The sequence below is a fragment of the Aythya ferina genome, assembly GCF_964211825.1.
Source record: "Aythya ferina genome assembly, chromosome: 5".
NCBI classification, from domain to species: domain Eukaryota; kingdom Metazoa; phylum Chordata; class Aves; order Anseriformes; family Anatidae; genus Aythya; species Aythya ferina.
The window spans coordinates 17,700,526-17,721,755 of NC_140301.1; the positions used below are offsets into that span (position 1 = coordinate 17,700,526).

General features: G+C 39.0%; 1 protein-coding gene across 6 annotated transcripts in view; it reads left to right on the forward strand.

Annotated features, from left to right (window-relative positions):
- SHANK2 (SH3 and multiple ankyrin repeat domains 2) overlaps positions 1 to 21,131 on the forward strand; it is a 347,944-nt gene extending 326,813 nt beyond the window's left edge. For all 6 annotated transcript variants that reach the window (XM_084522208.1, XM_084522207.1, XM_084522209.1 and 3 more), the window contains 4 exons: positions 143 to 273; positions 1,599 to 1,710; positions 2,846 to 5,258; positions 16,311 to 21,131. In XM_084522208.1, the coding sequence (XP_084378334.1) occupies positions 143 to 273; positions 1,599 to 1,710; positions 2,846 to 5,258; positions 16,311 to 16,884 (3,230 nt within the window). In that variant the 3' untranslated portion in view covers positions 16,885 to 21,131. The remainder of the gene's footprint in view (positions 1 to 142; positions 274 to 1,598; positions 1,711 to 2,845; positions 5,259 to 16,310) is intronic.
- Positions 21,132 to 21,230: the final 99 nt, after the last annotated feature.

A 21,230-nucleotide genomic window follows, 5' to 3' on the forward strand; every position in this document is an offset into this window, starting at 1 on the left:
CCTTGTTAAAATGCCAAAAAAAAAAAAAAAACTTTTCTTTGCATTTTTTGAAAAGTAAATCTCTTCCTTTGACCTTGCAATACTTAAATTTTCAGTTTCTGGACAAATTATATTTATTTTACTGAATACTTTTATATTACAGATAAGGTGGATGAAATAGTACCAGTTTCCAAGCCATCAAGAATTGCAGACAATGCAACTGTGGACTCAAGAGTGGCAACTATTAAACAGCGGCCTTCTAGTAGATGTTTTCCCTCAGCTACAGATATGAATGTGAGTGGTAGCTATGAAGTACTGCTTTCACTTCTGAAACTGATTGGAAGGGGTACTTTGCCTGTGTGCAAAGTTCAACACACAACAGAAATGAATTTAAAACAATGCTTTATATAATCATGCTGTCTTTGTTATCTTGTAACCTTGGTCTAGCCTGTGTTTTTGGTAATAGTTTGTTTAACAGAAGAGCCTGTGTACCCCTAAAACCTTTTAGCATTAAGTTCTTATATTTATTCTGAGACTGTCACTTCAACAGCATTGCTACCATTATTCAAACAGATGTGACCTTGCTCTGCCTGTAATCTGAGCTGGGAAGATACCAGTAAATTCTAACTGAAGATGTTGGTACAACACTAAGGTCAAGCTAAAATCTTTGCTGAAAATCAAAGTTTCAATGCCAGAATTAGTGCAGCCACATAATTTCAACTAATATGAAAGTTTATCCTAGCGCAGGTTTTTATTATTTCTAATGGCATATGTAATATCTTAACTAGATAATGCATGATGATTTGTAAGGGAAGAATTGACGTTCATGTCATAGCATGTATTAAAAATTTAAACTCCAGAACTCTGAAATAGGATTCCTCACTTGCAGAATTTGCTCTTACAAAACTTTACATGTGGGGAAAAAAATAATAATAATAATAATGCATTTTAGATGCATTTTTCCATAGCCTCTCAAGCCTTTCATACATCTCAAAAGTAGCCCCAGTCCTGATACACTTTGCTGTTCTCCGTAGCTTGGGAAAGAAGGAAATAGGGACTGTTTCTAGGCAGAAAACAGTTTTGTAATGGACTACAAGAAAAGAACAGTTGAGCGCATTGGGATCAGGGTATGTTTCTCAGTTCCTAGCCGAGAAGCTGACTTGCAGTGTAACCCTGCACAAGACACCTTGAGTCTGTGCAAGACTCCAAGGGTAGATCTGCTTCTCAGAAGTGAAGAGAGCATACAGCTTGGCACAAAGCTGCTGTTAACACTCATACAGTGTGTGCAAGGCTTTTGGAAATGAATGAAACAAAATGTAATTGCTCAGGCTTTCTTTTTCTTACAGCACACAGAATGTGCTGGAAACTTAACATATTGCCTTGTAAATACTTTCACCTACCTCCACTTACAGCTGTTGTTATTTTTTTAACGTATAAACAAATCCCAGCCTTCCCTTTTCTCTTCACCTCCTTCCCATAAGAATATCAAATTTGTTATTCTCCATAAAAATTCTAAGAGGGGTAGTGGATTACTTGATATTACAAAACAGTTATTTACCTGTGAGAAAAAGACTTGCATGCTTTAATGCTCTTGGGCTTTTTTGTTTGCTTTTTTGTAGTCCATGTATGAGAGACAGGGTATTGCTGTGATGACACCCACTGTACCGGGGAGTCCTCAAGGTCCTTTTCTGGGTATACCTCGGGGTACAATGAGAAGACAAAAATCTATAGGTAAAATGTTTCTCATGCATAGTTTACTTGTGCATTAATCACCTACTTTTAGCAACTTTGTCTCTTTCTTAAAGCATGTTTCTGCAATGTCTTTACCTCAGTGAAGGATTGCTTATTTTTTATACAAAGTTAATGGCAAAAGAAATTCTTGTTTAAGTTGCTATAATTTCCACATTCTGCCTTCATGGCAGTAGACAAGTGTTGTGGAGTGATTTGACTCATTTCTTTAGAATGTTTCCTCTAACAAAAAATGTTATTGAGAAGGGAAAAAATAAAGAGGAAAAAAGAAAAAGAGCAGTACAAGCCTATTACAGTGCATTACCTATGGCAAAATATTATTCATTTTTATTTTGCTATTGAGGCAGAAGCATTGTAATGCTGTGTAGTTTATCAGGAAATCCCTATTGATCAATAGGAATAAAAATCACCTCCTTTTCATTCCAAATGATGTCAATAAATGGTTGTACAAAAGAAAAAAAAAAATAGAGCAGACCAAACGTGAGCTTGTTCTGTTCTTTATAATAATATTAGAAGTGATACTTCTCAATTTAGGAACCCATTAGGATGATATAAAATTGGCCGTCTAAATTATCCCAATATTACCAAGTTTATTTATGTTAAAAGCTGTATCTGTAATAATATAATATCATTCTTTGAAATAAAGCATTATGATTTCTTTCCCCAACAGAATCTTCTCAGTTCCTTTGCTAAGCTTCAGTGCATCTTAAAAATTCATTAGGTTTCTAAGTTGCATAATTTTGTGCATTTAGAAAGTGCTAGGGACAGACATAAGGTACTCTTCTGCACCACATGTCTTCCCTGTTCAATAATCTTCAAAGAAAATGTGCTTCTATACAGCTACCTTGATGATACATAAGCCCCAAACATTTGCCTACATATCAATGATCATTTTAATTAAAATTCTGTAGCATTCTTTTGAATTCTGGCATCTAGGTTTCAGCAAATTCAGCAAGCAAAAATACTGATGTTTGGAATGAGGCAAAAGACCCTTTTCATAATTGCACATATGCCTCATGTGAAATGCACCTTAGCATTTTAGGTTGGATACAGAAATAATGCAATATGAGGGATTGCAAAGGAAGGCATTGTTTTATATATACTTTCTATTTTTTAGGAATAACAGAGGAAGAACGGCAGTTTTTGGCTCCTCCTATGCTGAAGTTTACCAGAAGTCTTTCAATGCCAGACACCTCTGAAGATATCCCACCACCACCACAGTCCTTACCACCTTCACCACCACCACCTTCTCCCTCTCTGTACAACTCTCCCAAATCCCCAACATCAAGGAGCTATGGAACTATTAAACCTCCATTTAATCAGAATTCAGGTGCAAAAATTTCTTTGGTTAGGCCTGAAAATGTGGGAACTATGATAAGGGACAAAGGGATCTATTACAGACGAGAACTGGACCGCTACTCTCTGGACTCTGAGGATCTGTACAGTCGGAGTGCCACATCTCAGGCAAATTTCAGGAACAAGAGAGGTCAGATGCCAGAAAACCCGTATTCTGAGGTCGGGAAGATTGCAAGCAAAGCAGTTTACGTGCCAGCCAAACCAGCGAGACGGAAGGGGATGCTGGTGAAACAATCCAATGTTGAAGACAGTCCAGAAAAGACCTGCTCTATTCCAATCCCGACAATTATTGTGAAAGAGCCGTCCACCAGCAGCAGCGGGAAGAGCAGCCAAGGGAGCAGCATGGAAATCGATCCTCAGTCTTCAGAGCAACCTGGGCAACTCCGACCCGATGACAGCCTAGGTGTCAGCAGTCCATTTGCAGCAGCCATTGCTGGAGCAGTAAGGGACAGGGAAAAGCGTCTGGAAGCAAGGCGTAATTCTCCAGCCTTCCTTTCCACAGACCTAGGAGATGAGGATGTTGGGCTAACACCACCAACACCACGTATGAGGCAATCTAAATTTACTGATGAAGCAATGTTTAGTAGTGAAGATGGCTTTAGACAGCTTATGTCACCATCTCCAATTCCTGCACCTAGAGAGCCTGAAAATATTTTTAATAGCAGTGAACCCAGCAATCAAAGTGATTCAAGGACATTAAACGCTTCGTCCAAAACGAAAGGTACTGAAAACAGTACAGTGGCAGCTAAGCCCACGAATGCATCCAGCTCAGATAATTATGTTCACCCAGTCACAGGAAAGCTATTAGATCCAAACTCACCACTAGCCCTCGCTCTCTCTGCCAGGGACAGAGCCATGAAAGAACAAACGCAGCAGATTCCAGGCAAAGGGGACACTGTTAAGCCTGACCTTAATAAACCACTTTACATCGATACAAAGTTGAGACCCAATATTGAAACGACATTTCCTGTTACTGCTACTGTCAGTAGGCAAAATACTCGTGGCCCATTGCGAAGGCAGGAGACTGAGAACAAGTATGAAACAGATGCAGGGAAAGAAAAGAAGGCTGAAGAGAAGAAAAACATGTTGATAAACATTGTGGATACTTCACAGCAGAAGTCAGCTGGCTTGTTAATGGTTCATACCATGGACACAGCAAAGTCTGATGATGCGCCTGAAGATGAAGAGGAAAAAAGAGATGAAATGGAACCAAACCCTGAAAACTCCCCACCAGAGAGGCCAGAGGGAAGTGAGGAAGCAGAAAGTGAGCTGGATGTGCCTGCTGCACCTGAGCCACCGGCATCTCCCTGCAAAACCATCGTAGCAGCGAGCTCTGTCGACGACCCAGTCATCTTGCCGTTCCGCATTCCCCCACCACCCTTAGCATCAGTTGATATTGATGAAGAATTTATTTTTACTGAGCCACTACCACCCCCCTTAGAGTTCGCCAACAGCTTTGATATCCCCGACGACCGCTCAGCTCCTGGTTCGGCTCTAACGGACTTGATTAAGCAAAGAAAAAACGGCACGCCTTCACCCGCGCCATTTGCCCCCAGCCAGTCAACAAATTCCTTAGACAGTAAAAAGCAAGTGGGTCTTTCAAACTGTTTGCCTGCCTCCTTTTTGCCACCCCCTGACAGCTTTGACAACGTCACTGACTCTGGGATTGAGGAGGTAGACAGTCGGAGTAGTAGTGACCATCACTTAGAGACAACCAGCACTATCTCAACAGTGTCCAGCATCTCTACCTTATCCTCAGAAGGGGGTGAGAACGTGGATACTTGTACAGTCTATGCAGATGGGCAAACATTTCTGGTGGACAAACCCCCAGTACCTCCTAAGCCAAAAATGAAGCCCATAATCAACAAAAGCAATGCACTTTACAAGGATGCGCTAATTGAAGAAACTGTAGACAGCTTTGTTATTCCTCCTCCCGCTCCGCCCCCACCTCCAATCAGTGCACAGCCCAATATGGCTAAAGTTGTTCCCCAAAGGACATCTAAGCTATGGGGCGATGTGACGGAGGTGAAAAGCCCAATTCTCTCAGGCCCAAAGGCTAATGTTATTAGTGAATTGAACTCAATACTCCAGCAAATGAACAGAGAGAAATCCTCAAAGCCAGGGGAAGGATTGGAGTCACCTACTGGAACAAAAACTGCAAGTCTCAGTACAAGGTAAATGCAATTAGCAAAATAACTTACTAATAGAAGCTTGCTTTCTTTTCTTGCCTTTACTAACTTCCCCTGTAAATCATACAGAGTAAAGAATGTATCTTTTATTGTACATATTTGTTTAATGAATAGACTGACAAACAATTTTACAGATGGGAAGAATTTCCTACATTGTCAATGTTTCTGTAGTCTACAACATGCAATAGGAGCTTTTTGGTATTCCCCAATTTCAGAGACATTTTCCACAACCTTATCAGTTGTTTTGACATGAGTTACTTCGATTTGTGTTTAAGTAGCTCTTTTCTCTCTTTTCTTTTTTTTTTGTTTTTCCTTTAAAATGTGGTGATAATTTAAGTTTTGTTCAGTTTCTTAACTTGTTTTGTCTTCAAACAGGTAAAAAAGTGTTTTTATCCAGGCTTACTTCACATTCATGGCTTGATGTTTGATTCATGCTGGTATCTCTAATAATCATATAATGATATTTATCATGATATACCACCATATCATGAAATATAAATCTGTTTTAGGAAATTACTCACTGAAATCACTTTGCACTGTTCATGTTTTTGCTAAATGCTTAATTTATCATCTTTAGCACTCAGTATTATTGGATGTAAGTTCTTACTTTCTATTGTCCCCATTTGCTAGTGAATAGTCAGTGATTTTTACAGGTTCAAGAGCACGGCTCATTTCTCCCAACAGTACCATCCTTTTAGTGCAGGGCAACACATTTCCATAGAAGTGGTATGAAAAGGTACTTAGACAAAAAGTAAGTTACAGTAGTCAAACTCCATTAGGTAAATGCACAAATAATTATCACATTTGTGTTGAATATGGATCTAAATATCATGAAATCCAAACTTAAAGGGAAAAAAAATGAGATTTTGTTCATTTTATTAAGATCCCATGGTATTACTTTTTTGTGGCATGGAATAGTTTGGCCTTGCATACATTAGTTAAATGGACCTTTTACTAAAGTATCACATATTGTTTGGCCTGGCCTGCTCCATAGAAATTGATTTTTTTGCAGAAATGTAGTGCTGATTTAGTTTGTTTAAAAAAATATATCATGTAAGCAAATTTAAATAGAAATATTCTGCTGGGTAATAAATAACCTGGCCTTTGAAAAGGGCCATTCTTTGCATGCATAAAGATGTTTTGCATGTAGCAAAAGGGTGACTCTGTTAATTTCAAATGATTGCTCATTCAGAAAACAGTGTGTTCGCAAGCTTCAGTGTCAGGTAGTTACATTGTTTTCTGCAAGATGTAAGTTATTAAATTGTTGACAGGGAGGTATGGAGGTTATACATCTTCTAGAATGAAGGGATGGAAGAAAAATGCCAGAATTCTGGAATTCCTGTCCAGTAGTTCTTGACTAAATGGAGCATAAATCAAGTTGCTTGTACAGGAAAAGCTTTAATACATGGGGAAAAAAATCAATTAAATTGTACAAGAAAAATATATGTACTGGCTGCTTGATGAAAATCTTTGAACAAAGTTAGCACGGCAAATGAACCCTTTAAATTTGAGAACACATCTGGCAAACATAAAATCAGCATTTGTACACTAAGCGTGAATTTACATAAGTCTTGTCTTACACGTCTCTGACAGTTTCAATTCATACTATTCTTACTGTGTTCAACACTATTTTTGCTTGGGCTTGATCGTCTTTCTTGTTAAGCCATATGAACATGTTGCCTCTGACTTCATATGTTTAATATATTTATTATCATGTATATTTTAGATTGGTAGTTATTTCCAGGTTCCAGTAAAGATATTTATCATCACAGATATTTATCATCATCAGTAAAGATATTTGTCATCAGATTTTATTAGATAATAACCGAGGCAAGCAACTACAATGTACTGTAAATACTTCAAAGTACTGCATTTCTGAGAGAAAAATGAGAAGTGGAAGCAAATAATTACCTCTTTTAATTTTTATTTTATTTTAATTTTATTTTGTGTGTGTGTGTGTGTGTAAAGAAATTTAAACTGATACAAAAGCTGCAGAAAAGAGGAAAAAAAAAAAAAGGAAAAACTGCTTTCTTGGAGAAAAACAAACTGTCATGTACATGTGTCATCACATATGCATTACATTTTAGAGAAAAATCTGACTTGGACAACTATAGGAAATTATTTTGCTTCTCTGTCCTTTAGTTTTTTTAATTCTTGTAACTCAATTTTGGCAAATTACATAGTCTTCATTATGGAAATAGAGACTCCATTTGGAAGCAAAAACACGCAAAGAATTATTTAAATCTGGCCGAAATCCTACTTCGTTCCTGAAAAGTCTGCCCAAATGTATTTGCTAACTCGAGAGAGGATCTTGAGATATAACAATCCTGAAAGACCTATGAGATAATAAATAAGAAAAGTTGACAGTGGAATAGAGCAGTAGAACTGTTGGCTGCCATAGATGAAATACTTTCAGAGGTATATGAATGTAGATGTGTAGATGGAAGGTAAGAGGGCTGTATTTTGTTCTCCTTTTCTTTCAAAACTAATGCAATCACATTAGTTTTTAATTCAGTTTCAGCTAATTAGGTGGATTGAAGATACTAAAAAGGATCAGAAAAGGCTATTTGGAGTTTTATTTAAATGGCATAAGAAGTCAGCAGCAGCAGACAAGATACAACTCTCTACAGATATTTGAGATCTCTTTTCAAAGATGCTGCAGGCAATTCCTTTTCATCTTACCAGGAGTGAGGTAGAGCGATGTCAGGTGAGACGCTCACTCGCAGAGTCAGAGGTGTGACTAGTCCAGCAGCCATGGCTGGCTACGTGGTGTCTGCCTGAGCGCTCTTGCCCAGCTCCTGCCTGCCCTGCAGAAAGGCTGGGACCGGCCCTCAAGGGGTCATGGCAACGTTAGCACCGTGGAGAAAATGCTCTGACTTCCTTGTTGCATTGTGTAAGTTTATGCCCTGGACTGCCTGCATTAAGTTTCACTTCTGTTCTTGAAGGTACCCACACAAAAGTGATGGATGTGTGGTAAATGCTTCCCAGACAAAGGCCTATTTTTACTGCTTTTACTCCTACCTTACCTTTAAAAAAGCTAAATAAATTATAGCCTTTCTAGCCCAATCGCATGACTGACAAAATTTTTTACAAAGTCATAATATATTATGATCAGGGAATACCATCTTGCCAAAGTATTAAAGTTGATATTTAAATTGTAAAGCTAAAATTCTTACAGTTTCACGACTTTTTTCTACTACCGTAAAACCTAGGCCAGCCAATTGTAGAGCTTGTAGCCCTTTTCTTTGAGGTAGCATTAGAAAGGGAGTAAGGAAGTTTAGTTCTCAAAACACAAGGATTCCTCTGAATTAAAGAAAAGTGATAAAAAATGCGTATATCTGTTCATATACTTCAGCCAAAGAGAAGCCATGGGAAGTGTTATAAATAGTAACGTTGTTCACATGCTCGCTTGGGTTCTGCTCATAGCACTAGGAGCCTGACGAAATTGAAATATATATTTCTTCATTGTGAAATATATGAAGCTTCACCCAGGTACCAGTTCTAAATATCTCTAGGAGCTATTTTTATACAGCCAGTAGACATACAAATGTGGTTCAGTCACAGCAAGTGCACCGTCAGGGTAGCATAGAGGTGAATTAAATTGTAGATTGTTTGGTAACGGCTTGTTAGAGAAACCCATGAAATAGATCTTCTTTATATGTTTTTGATAAATGAGGATTATGAAGAGACTGTTTTACAGTGCTGAGCAGCATTTCTCTCTCAATTATTACATTAAAAAAGGACCCTATCTAGTTTCTTTTCACTGTACATTGGTTTAGCAGTAATTCTACGCTGTGTATTTATAGTTTGCCGTGGTTCTTATGGAGACACCAAGCTTCAAGATTTTTAAATAGAGCATGGAAATGCCTGGCTGGAAACCATCTGCTTCTCAGAGGCAGTGACCAGCCGTGGGATGGGAAGAGGAGACTGGTATGGAAGAAAAAAGAGGAAGGATGCATTTGCTTAGTTTGCACTAATACGAGTATAATTGAGGGACTTGATCAGAAGGTTCTGGACTAGAGCTTTTGAATGAGTGCTTGCTAATCCCACTCCTAATTTTGGCCATCATCTACTTTAAGAAATTTTGGAGATTATTCATGGTGATGCAAATTTTTATTTGCTCTGTCCATGTAGTCAGGCTCTTAAATCAGAGGCCACAACATCCAGTCATCGCTTCCTCCATTTCTGCCCAGCCTTCCTTCCTGGAAAGGTTTGGGACATTTGGATACAGGTCTCTACCTGAGCCAAATACCCAGAGCTCAGGCTCCCTTGGTGACCTCTGTTTGTGGTTCCTGCCCCTGGGCTTGAACACACAGGGGTGCAGAGGTTTAAAAGTGCAGCCCAGAGAGGTACCTGCACTCTGCAAGCCAGGTGGAGAGGAGGGGAAGGGTAACAGCATCGCTGACTGGTGCACTATAAATGCAGCAGTGCTATAAAGGCACTCAAGAAGCTACTGACTTGCATACGGAGCTGATAAAAGTCAGGGGGACAAGGTTGCTGCAGGGTTTTTGTCGGGTTAAGAGAGGAGTGCTTGCTCTGTCTGTGAACCCAGCAGTTGCTTAGTGACATAATGATCAAGTGCAAGCCTGCAAGATGGACTGAATAACACCAGCGTGATTAACGCAAAATAGACCCCGTGGCTGCGAAGGAGAAGAAACATAACCCCAGTGCAAACATCATCCTTCTGCCACCACTCCCGTGTACTAATAAGGAATAACGCACAGCCGCCGTTCCTGCTCTCTGCCACCACCTTACCGAAATGATCGATAACTTTGCTGTAGGGAGGAGCTATTTATATTTCAAATGGTGCTCATGTTTCTCCGCCTGTGTTTGCAGAACATCCCCATGGCCTCTGTGGCAGGTTGAGCGTCACTCCTGGTAGTGGGAAGCACTCATTGCAAACGTGGGAGTTGTAGAGGATGCTTAACCATGCAGGATCAAGTCCTCTAGGAAAAATAACCTGTATTGTGTTGGCATAGCAAGTTTTAAAGGTGAAACTGTCTATGGTCAGGGCTTTTGTATATCTCTAAGGGGTTTCTTACCTGGAAAAGTTCCCATTTTTTCACAAACAGGTAAGGCAGAACTGAATTTAGCAGTGAGTCCTGCATGGGGACTGATCGTACATTCGGTTTCTTGTAAAATGTCTCCAGATTTCACAGATTATGAAATGTGTGTTTTGTGGAATAATTCTCAAGCCTTGATTTTTCAGTTTAATGTTGTCCCATTAGCTTCACTTCATGTTGTTAACCATTTGTCAGCCAATTTCACAGGATTGCTTACTTTGTCAGTAATTTTTGCAGTTTTAGTCATTCCATTTTGTCATTTTTATTTGCTCTCATGACTGCTGTTGTCAGAAGAGGGTCATGCTGAAGTGCCATGAAGTAAGTGACAACAATAAAGCATAGAGTATGTTGTGCATTCTGCTTCTTTTTAATGCTCACTCATTGTTACTGCATTTTAGTAATTCTGATGTTGACTTTTTATACAAATGTGGATTAGATCATCCTAATCCAGAAATGGTAGCCATTCCAGAACCATGTAAGGGTTTCTCAAACTGAAATAAAAGCCACTTTTCATCTGACAAAATTCAGCAAAAGTTTTCATAACATGAGCACCTAAGAGTGGATTCCTGAACTTATGCTTGGACACCTAAATAGGGGACGTTGTTTTTCAAACGTGTCAAAATTCTGCTGGATTTTTTAGGGTGTTTTTTGGAGGAAAGGGAGTGCAGTTTTACATGCTTATGTGAGCTTTAAAGTAAAGACAAACTAGCCCTTGAAATAATCAAGCTGTGTGGCAGTGGTAACTGATAATCTTTCCTCATTGGAAGCTGTGAGATTTTCTCTTTTCCTTCCAGCTTGCCTTGACCTTTTCTCTTCCAGCTCTCCAAGAAGAGAGGGTTGAGCCCACCTCCTGGTCCTCTGCCCCTCATCAACACCTTGCCCTTGCTGTCTGCTTCCAGATAGTTGTGCCATTCACATCAAAAGTGTTGGTCTCGAACAGCCTCCCACAGACCTTTAGTGATTATTCCTTGCTTCAGCTGAACAGCGTTACCTGCAACAGACACTAACCATTTCTCAATTCTTCTCACTAAATAATGCTATTATAAGAAGCTCTGTATCCTGCCAGTCATCACATCAATGCTTGTTCTTAATCTTCCCCCAAAACAGACAATTATTGCCTTACTTTTCTAACCTGCAATTTTCCTTTGACAATCCAAAAATACAGTAAAAATATTACAAGAGATGAAGGCAAAGTTTTGGTTTTGCATGTTCTCAGAAATCTGTGAAAAGTTATTTTCCCACAGTACCTCTGTATAGGGTCTCTTTTCTCCCACTGGTTCTCTTGATAAGCTTTTTTCTCCAAAGCAGTGGAAAAGCTTTGTCGGAGAGAGCAAGTCTTTTGGCAAGATACAGAATATAATAGCTCTCAAGAATGCATAATTATTTAGGGGTTTTATTGGTAGTGTTGTTGTTTTGGTTTGGTTTGTGTTTTTTTTGGTTGGTTGGTTGATTGGTTTGTTGGTTGTTTTTTTTAGATGAGAGGCTCCTAGGACCTATTGCAGCATGCCATCTTTCACTGATTTGCATTTGATATTAAGTTAACAGTAAATTTGAATCCTGCAAATCCAATTTAAAATTTAAAAGAATTTCTTGCCTAGAAGCTGTGTTGATGGCTTTTCTACTTGGAGACATAGGAATTATATATTGTGGTTTTAATACGAGACAGCATAATAGGCATTGCCATCAGTGCAGTCTTACAGCAGCAAATGTTTACAAATTAGTACCATATGCTGATTCTAATAGGGCAAATTTTATTTAAAATAATTATCAGACTTTTCACCTTTTTAAAATGAAATTTGGGTTTAGGCAGCTTTAATATAGATTTAATATGTTTAATATAACAGATGATCAAATAAAGCATACCAAAATTGCTCTTATTAAAAATCTGGAAAACCCACAACACAACACAAACATGCCTGCTCCCCAGCTGGAATGTACTTGCCCCCTTACTGACCAGGATACCAGCCATCCATGAAATGCAGGACAGCTGATAGTTTCAAGACTGCATCTGCATCACAGACTGGACTGTAGATGTCAAAAAATATAATTTGGGATGGATAGGAGTTGCACAAAGGCACGTATTTTTTCCTTGTATTACAATCGCAGTACAGCAGTCTCTGTAGCATGTTGGATTTGATATGGCAAGTGAAACAAGGGGCGAAAGGGGGAAAAAGAATCTTGGAACAAAAGAGTTAGGATGGGAAGTCTGGAAATGTAATTGTGGGCTTCAGCAGGCTCGCATGACCTTCGTGAGGCTGTCTGCCTTGTGAAGGCTGCAGAGCCAGCCGCAGAGCCAGCTGGAGCACAGCAGCCAGGAACAGAGCACAAACTTGGTTTTGCAGGTTGCTGAGTAATTTTGCAGACAGCAGTGACCTCAAGTTGCTGTGGTTACATTTCCTCTGATCTTCAGCTGGTTACTGTAAAACTAGTCCTAAATAGGACTGCTGTGGCAGCAGTGAGGACGTGTACTGACTCACAAACTCGTCTGTATTCCCAAGTGTGCAGAACATCTAATAACCTCCTCAGAGGAGGTGTGGTGCCGTAGGAATAAGTCTGTTAATGAAGTGCCCCGAGCTGTCTGATAAAAGGGTTAACATTTCTATTAGATTGAGTACTGGTGTGGCTATAAACTGAGCTGGTGTTGAAACCTCATTAATCAGCTAAAATATTTTTCTTATCATAGTTCCAGAGTCATATTTTAATAGTCAGTAGTCCTGAACCCATTGTCTGAGGAAAGGAAGGTGCCCACAGACCTTTTAATGCTGCTTGTAGCCATGAGAAGCCACTGCTCTGATCCAGGCTGACAGAAAGAGCAAAGCCTTTTCTCACCCAGTATTACTGCCTGTGCATCTGAGGTTAGGTAACATTAGTCTAAAGAATACTTAAAATAAGAGCACATGGTTTTCTTTAGGGGATTTTGTTTTAGAGGCTTAATGTAGTTTATTTAAGGGAATAGTGAAAATGATCTCCTGAACAAGGACGTACGGGGAGTCTATGAAATGAACCATACAGAGAAGCAGCAGCAGAAATAAGTTAAAGCAGATGTACCTGACTGAACCTAGAGCTGTTAGTCAGGTAACAGAAGTGATCTGTCAGTGCCTACCATTATAGAAGATAAATTTGCACCATCCATTTGATATTGTCATGAAAGATGTGAATACAAAACTCTAATTTCTCGTATTTGCAATACAGGAAGTTTAAGTAAAAGGGTCACCGCAAATAAAGAGAGAGGGAGAAATTTCCACATTTATGCAAAACTCATCCTGCCCTTCTTTCAATCACTAGGGCAACATTATCATAACCTTTTTCAAAGGAAGGGTTTTTTGGATTTAAAATTATATCATGCCTTATTAAAGTGCGTGAGACTCCTAATACTAAGTAGGTAGAAATAATTTGTTCCCCTTGGTTAGTAGAATTTAATAGTTTCTTGCCATAGACTTTTATGTGTAAGGCTTAGCTCTAGCCCTGGAAGACAATGAAAGCCATTAAGCTCCAAACAAATCACGGGAAGCACTCAAAACCTTGCCAAGTGTTTCCTTTCTTTTTTAAATTACAAAGACATAAGTGCTGAAAGTATTTTTCCTACTGTGTTTTAAGTGAAGTACTGATCTTTCAGCTCTCAAAAAGATCCCCCTGTTCCCATTGAAATACATGGAACAACTTGTGGGAAATCAGTGGGATTGCTCATGCGAATAACATGTACATTCTCCAGAAAGTTATTCTTAGTGCTTCTCTAATAACACAGTGTTGGAGCCCAATTTGAATGAGACTCGCTGTGATATGAGCGTGCTCTGAAGCTCAGTATAGCAGTGCTGTAGGTTACCTGACATCTAGGTTTGTTAATTATGGGCTGAAGCCCCAGATGTGATGCAGGGAGTATGTAGGAAGAGGGCTCACAACAGGTTGCAGCAAACCAAGGAAACACTGAAGAAAGATTCCAGTTCAAGGCTACCAGGACTTACAAGAGTAACTGTGGCTGCAGTAGGGCTCAAATGAGAGAAACGGATTAATAGCCAATTATCATTGCCCCAGGTGAGCTGCCTACATTTCTTCTTTTGGGTAACGGATGAGTAGTTCACAGGGATAGCAGGTTAGGATAGATGTTGAGGAAGTGCTGACAACCCCATCTTTTTAATTAAAATTTTAACCACTGTTTTAGTCAGGATGTGGGCAACCAAAGTCCAGTCACTCCCTTTCCATGGGCATTCATAATTACATTGCACTGAGAACCAAATCCAGTGAGACAGGCTAACCCTAGGCACCATATCCTCCACCCCAGCAGCCCCAGTGCTCTGCAGGCAGCAGCAAAGCCTCCATGATTCTCTAGGACAGAGGAGCACAAGAGGAGCTCACAGTTATAACAGGTGCTCACAGCTGATCTAGTGGTGAGGGTTGTGTCCAAGAGAGAGCAGATGTGGGGTTTGACCCCTGCTGGATAGATCATTTTGGCACTTCATTTCCTGGCCGTTAACACAAAATCTTTAAGCAGTCATTCAGGAAGAGCTGAATGAAGACCCCAGCTTCTTCCATAAAGGCACTTTAAAGATGGGGGCTCCAGAACCACGCTCTTCCTTTGGCTCTGTAAGATCTTTTCTGCACAGTGGTGAATCTGCATTATTAATAAAAGCATTTGTATCTGCCATTGTGCACCAAAGCCATCCTTCGTTCTGCTCTAGGCATGACTGGTCAGGCCTGGGGACAGTCTGGCGCTGAGATAAAGAGGTCTTCAGTCAGTGTCTGCATGAGAAATCTATCCACAGCATCCTCCAGGTCATCTTCTGGAGTCTGTGGCATCACTTCAAAGATAAATAAATCCTTTGGTCAGGAAATGCATGAAATTAGTTGGCTGAAGGTGTCCCTCATTGGTATTTTAAAACTGAAAAACTCTGGAGCCTTCTGGAGAAGAAGTTCAGTGGAAGATCCTGTAGCACGCAGGCTGCCTGGCAGAATTGTCCTATGAAGAGTAAGGGCCGTGGGATTAAGCATTGTGTGAAGTGAGCAGACCTGAACCCGGACCTTCTGCTTCTAAGTTTCTTCTGTGGCCACCAGACAAAAGTTGGCTTGTCTGCTCCTTCACCCACCCTGACAGCCTCAGCAACAGTTAGCCTCTCGACCAGTTTCGTGTCTGTTTAGTCTGTAATCTGCAATTTCCTTTAGGCAGGAGATAGGTGCCAGCGACTAGATTACTACCACATCACCCCTGGGCACACAGAATAAGAATTTTGTCTCTGTTAGTTTTTTAGTGAAACTGCCAAAGTATAATTTCTGGTCAGAAAGAAAAAAAAAAAAAAAAAAAATGACAAAAATGTCCTTTTATGAACCTTAGAAGACAGTTTTATTTTTAAAGCGTGACATGGTCAGCTGAGCAGAAAGGGAAATAAGAGGAGTTTGGGAAGCATTTGGGAAGCATCAACAGGATTACAAACACACATACCCAAAAATTCACTGAGTAGATAGATGTACAAAGATCCAAAACCTGAGCTAATAATATGCTTCCAATACTTTCCATAGCTACTATTATTTGCTATGTTACCTCACGGTGTGTTGGACTGACAGGCTAAAACAGCAATGAAGGACTCACCTCTCCATGCAGTCCAAGGAAGATCAACTCCCGATTGCACTGCAAGGGTAAAACAAAGTGGCTGTGTGCTTATTACAGATGGTGTTTCTCATTTAGCCGTGAGTCCATTTGTTGTAGACTGAAAAAGGAAGAATGTGTTCTGCAACGTCTTTTTCTGAACTGCTCATAAGCAAAGGTTTTGCAATCTATGCTAATCAAAGGTAATCCATGGCTTACCATTTATTATTGTTTTATGGGAAAGATTCGATGACTTTTAACCTGATATTGCTCCTTTAAAAAATACATATGTATATATTCTAACATTCCAAAGCCATGTTTGCCACATGTTGATATGGACAGACTTTCAGATGGTAGCTGCTCTGTCTAACTTTCTGTGTCTGTTTACAATTTCAGGAGCACAGAAGTCATGAGTACTGTCTCAGGTACACGAAGTACAACAATCACTTTTACTGTCCGACCTGGAACCAGCCAGCCGATCACACTGCAGAGCAGGTCCCCAGACTATGACAGTAGGACCTCAGGAGCAAGACATGCTCCAAGCCCTGTGGTTTCACCAACAGAGATTAATAAAGACATCATGCCTGCTCCTCTGACTGCTTCTGCTTCAGCTTCATCTCCTTCTCCAACTTTGTCCGATGTATTTAGCCTACCCAGCCAGCCCCCTTCTGGGGACTTATTTGGCTTGACCACAGGGCGCAGCAGGTCTCCTTCTCCCTCAATATTACAACAGCCAATCTCAAATAAGCCTTTTACAACTAAGCCTGTCCACCTGTGGACTAAACCAGATGTGGCAGATTGGTTGGAAAGTCTAAACTTAGGTGAACATAAAGAAACATTTATGGACAATGAAATAGATGGCACTCATTTACCAAATCTACAAAAGGAAGATCTGATAGACCTTGGAGTGACTAGAGTTGGGCACAGAATGAACATAGAAAGAGCTTTGAAACAGCTGCTGGACAGATAAGAATAGCTATTTTGCCTCACAAACTTCTGTTGATAACTAGAGATGGGCTGGTACTGAAATACCCCAAATGCCTTGTCTGTCTGCGAGTGCCAGCAAAATTAGGGGGGGAAAAACAGTTTAATTCCTGGTACTCAGGTAATGCAGACTGTATGCTACATGCCCAAACGTAAATCTAAATATGTACACGAGTGGGGCCATTTTATTTCAAAGTTGTGGGGAGATATGAGAGAGAGAGAGAAAATTGTTAACTTTAAAAATATTCTATTGATAATACCCTTCTGCTGCAACAATTACATACCAGTTTTCTTTCATCTTAAAATTGCAAGCAATGTTATTTTATTTTTTTTAATTGAAAGGCACTGTATTCTCTTCTTGACATTCATTCAGTCTCCCAGCAGGCTTCCTTCCCCAACCCTTAGTTTATTTTAAGAGGACAGATTGCTTCATTACCACTCAAATCTGTTTTTGTTAGCAGAGGCACACTATTGTGACAGGTACAAGAGTTCATATTACTGTTTTTTACTAGTTTAGTTCTCTGATTTATTGGCAGAGAAGCTGGTTGTTCTGCTGGAATTAGTTCAAAGGTAACCTTGCTCTGTTTTACCTGGTATTTCTTTATTTCTGCAGTTATACTTAGCATTCTTCCAAGGTGGCAGAACAAGTTCAACACATGCTCCATTGCTGTGACCTGTAAGACGATGCAGAAGTTTCATAAAAACTGAGAAGTAATGCTCACTTAGAGGTACAATAAAATGAAGCTAGTTTGAACCTGAGACCCCCAGTTTTCAACCAGCTAAACTACTGCTGAGTTGCAATATGAACTCTACAAGCCAGAAAAAAAAAATAATAATTGTTTTTTATGTACAGAGGCACCTTTTGGACTTCACAGTCAGATACACAAATATGCTGAACCCTGAGTGATACCGTTTAATTCAGTGAGTGCTTAGCTATTTTGAATATCAGGCCAAGAAAGAATAAAAAGATAGATGAATGTTCCCATTGAAGTCAATGGGAAGGGTGCCAGTGTTTTAAGAGAGGGATTTCAGCCTGTTAGCAGAAATGGAAATAGTTCAGCCTGCTAAAAAAATGAACAAGGTAAATAATAAAAAAAAAAAAAAAGCTAATGCCAAGATGGAACGAGGTCTATATTGTCCCAGCATGTGCATGTTAGGGGGCCAGGGGAACTGGTAGGTATCCAGTTTCTCATTTTTATCACTGTTAACAAGTATTGGCTTCTTGACAAGGACAGCAGACAGAGCACTTCACGGGGAGCTGAACACTTCCCGTTGGCCTCCCGTGATCTCCTTGCACGGCTGCCAGTGGGGTGGAAGCAGAGAGTGTGCCCTGCTCCAAACCTGGCGGTGTGGCTGAGCATTGCCTGGGTGGTGAGCCCAAGAGCTTTCCTGGAGACTTCAGTCAGCAGGGGGGAACACATAGATTTGGTCAATCTGACTTTTTTTTTTTCTCTTTTTTTTTAAGTTAACAAGTCTCTCTCTGCATGTTTGACCTCCCCTTGTAATTAACACCTCTTAATATCTGTGAGTTTTGTAGGTCTTTATTAACATAATACTCAAGTTGTTCAAGGTGGGTAAATTGTGTGTGGATGGCTAGACTGCCTACCTACCATACTTTCAGGTTCTCTTACATTTTGCAAGGTACCTGAACTTTCTTTCCTTGATATGGTCCTTCATATGGTCCAGCCTATCTCTAATTTTTTTATTGTGATTATTTTTGCTCACGAACAAGTGTCTAATTAGGTCTGCAACAGCCCTAGTATGAGTACATAAAGTTTAGCATTTTAAATATCTTTCTTTACTGCAAGTTTAAATAGTTGTACAGATAGTTTATAAGCACAATATTTTAAGAAAATAAGTGGCTGGTCTACTGGGCAGCCTTTGTGCCACTTCAGTGCTAGAAAGTGAAAAACAACAAAAAAAAACTTTTGTGGTTTAATACTATTTCTGTGGAATAATTATAAAGTCTTGACCTTTTTAAAATCAACCTCATTTGGATGCATCTGAACCAGCAGAGCTGTGTTATATTTTCTATCTTTGCTAGAACTTCTACAAAGGAGGATGAATATTTCTTCAGAAGTGGTTATAGTTACCAATGCATTGGATACTCATTAAAAAAAATAAAAACTTATTTAGCCTCCTGCCCCCTTTACGGAACAACTAATCTTTTGACTTAACATCTGTTACTACACTATATTTGTATTTGAAAGTTCCAAGTAACCTTGTAATAAAAATCAAATACTAAGGCATTTTACTTTCAAGAGTACTGAATTTTTCCATAGGTGTTGTAGAAAATGACAGTCTCATTCAGATAGTCAATACAGGCAACTTGAGGCCATCAGATACTTTAAGAAGTGTAAAAATGGTAATTTAGCCATCATTGTCTTCCATTTGGTGATATGACAGAATTCAGTAAATAAACCACTAATGCCATGCTCTTTTTTTGTTTCTTTGGGTACAGTTGATATTACCTCTATAATATGTGCCAGAAAATACATTAGAAACTACGGTAGTAAAAGACAATGTAGAAGTTGACTTTTAAGCTGCTTTTTACTCACAATCTTGTTGTTGGATTTAAGTTTAACAAGTGCTGACATACACAGCAAATTACAGTTGATGGTAATCCCTTTCTTACACAGGTGTGTTTCTTGCTCGTGTATCTTTTCAGGTACTGAAAGCATAGGTACAATACCATTAGCAGAGAAGAGGTTTGAAACATTAAAGAGCTAATGAAATAGTTTATTTTTACATTGTGTCTTTCAAAGTAAACGTAATGAGACCTGAGAGGACCTACTTTCACCAATAAAATGCACCTCTGCCAAGATGAATCGGTCTCTAGCTCTGTTTGATGATTTTGCTACAGAAAGCAATAGTAACAGATACGACGTTGCCTCCGAGTATTTTCGTCAGTCTGGAAATGTTGGGGGGAGGAGAGAAGACCCTTTTATTTCATGCTACTATGATAGTGAAAAACAAGTTGTTAGAGATCTATGAAATACGTTATGATATTCTGGGTTTTAGGATCAACTTTTGTTTATATACTGTAATTTAAATAAATTGCATTTACATGCCTAGTTTCTGTAATATTTGTGTATACAATACCAAAATCTTACAAGATGTAAATTGTGTATAACTGCACAGACTCCTTTCCCTAGGTGTCTGAGAACATTTTAAGTTGAATTCATATATTATAAAATGACTAGATGTGACTGTTGATTTACAGAATTTACATATCACAAAAGTTAATTATTTGTGGTACTTAAGTTAATAAAAATAGTGATTTTTTTCTCAGTTCTTAAAAAGCATTACCCAGTTGATCTGGCGATGATTATGTGTATGAGCCACAAATATTGATAATTTTTCCATTACATTTTTTCTTTTCTTTTCTAGATATTAATATGTTTCTCGCTATAGTTTGTGTAACAACTTGTGTTCACGTTATCTATGTTGCTGTAATTTTTGTGCTTTAATTCCTCTTATTTTGACTGATTAAAAAATCAAGCTCCTGTAACTTGCACTTTTCCCCAATCCTTAATACTCTTGTATGGCAACCAAAATTACTGTAAGAAATAAATATAATATTGCACTAAGGTTGTGGTTCTGATTGCAAACAGAGAACACTGTCTGGATTTTTATTAAAAAAAAAAAAAAAAAAAAAAAGTTGCCAAACTTGCAATCTGATGTTGTATATTGGAAGAGCATAGAATGCTTTAACAAAATGTAGATAGAAATAAGGCAAAACCATTGATTTATTGTCAGGAAAAAACACTTCCTTTTTCTTTCTTTTTTCTTTCTTTTTTTTTTTTTTTTTTTTTTTTTTTCTGGTTAAAGCATTCTTTATGCTTCATATTAGTTTATTTACTGAGTTTGAGATCCATGTTTGAAATTTGACAGGTAAAAATATTTCAACAGGTGGTAGAAAATACTTATCTATTTGCCTTAAGGTGGGTTTCAAATAATCATTGAAATTTTTTTCTTTGCTGAGCGTGTGTGTGGGAATGCATGCTCTCAACTTAGTATTACTGGTTATATGAGGCACTCAGTTGTGGATCTGTTCTGCGACTTAATAAGGCACTGAAACGTTTGGGGGGCTGGAGCTTTTGTAGGCAAGAGAAGCTTTACAGGCAGGAAAGGAACCAGTGCTCCTTAGCAGAACTTGTGCCTCTGGTGCCTAAAAAATGTACCGGCAGGACATATTTGTACTGTGAATAAATAATGTTTGAAGTGGGGGGGGGGGGGGGGGGAAAATCTTTTGCTTTAACTGTTTTTTCTATCTTTAAATGGTGGTACAATGAAGATTTTTTTTCTAAGATATTGGAATAAATGCCTAGA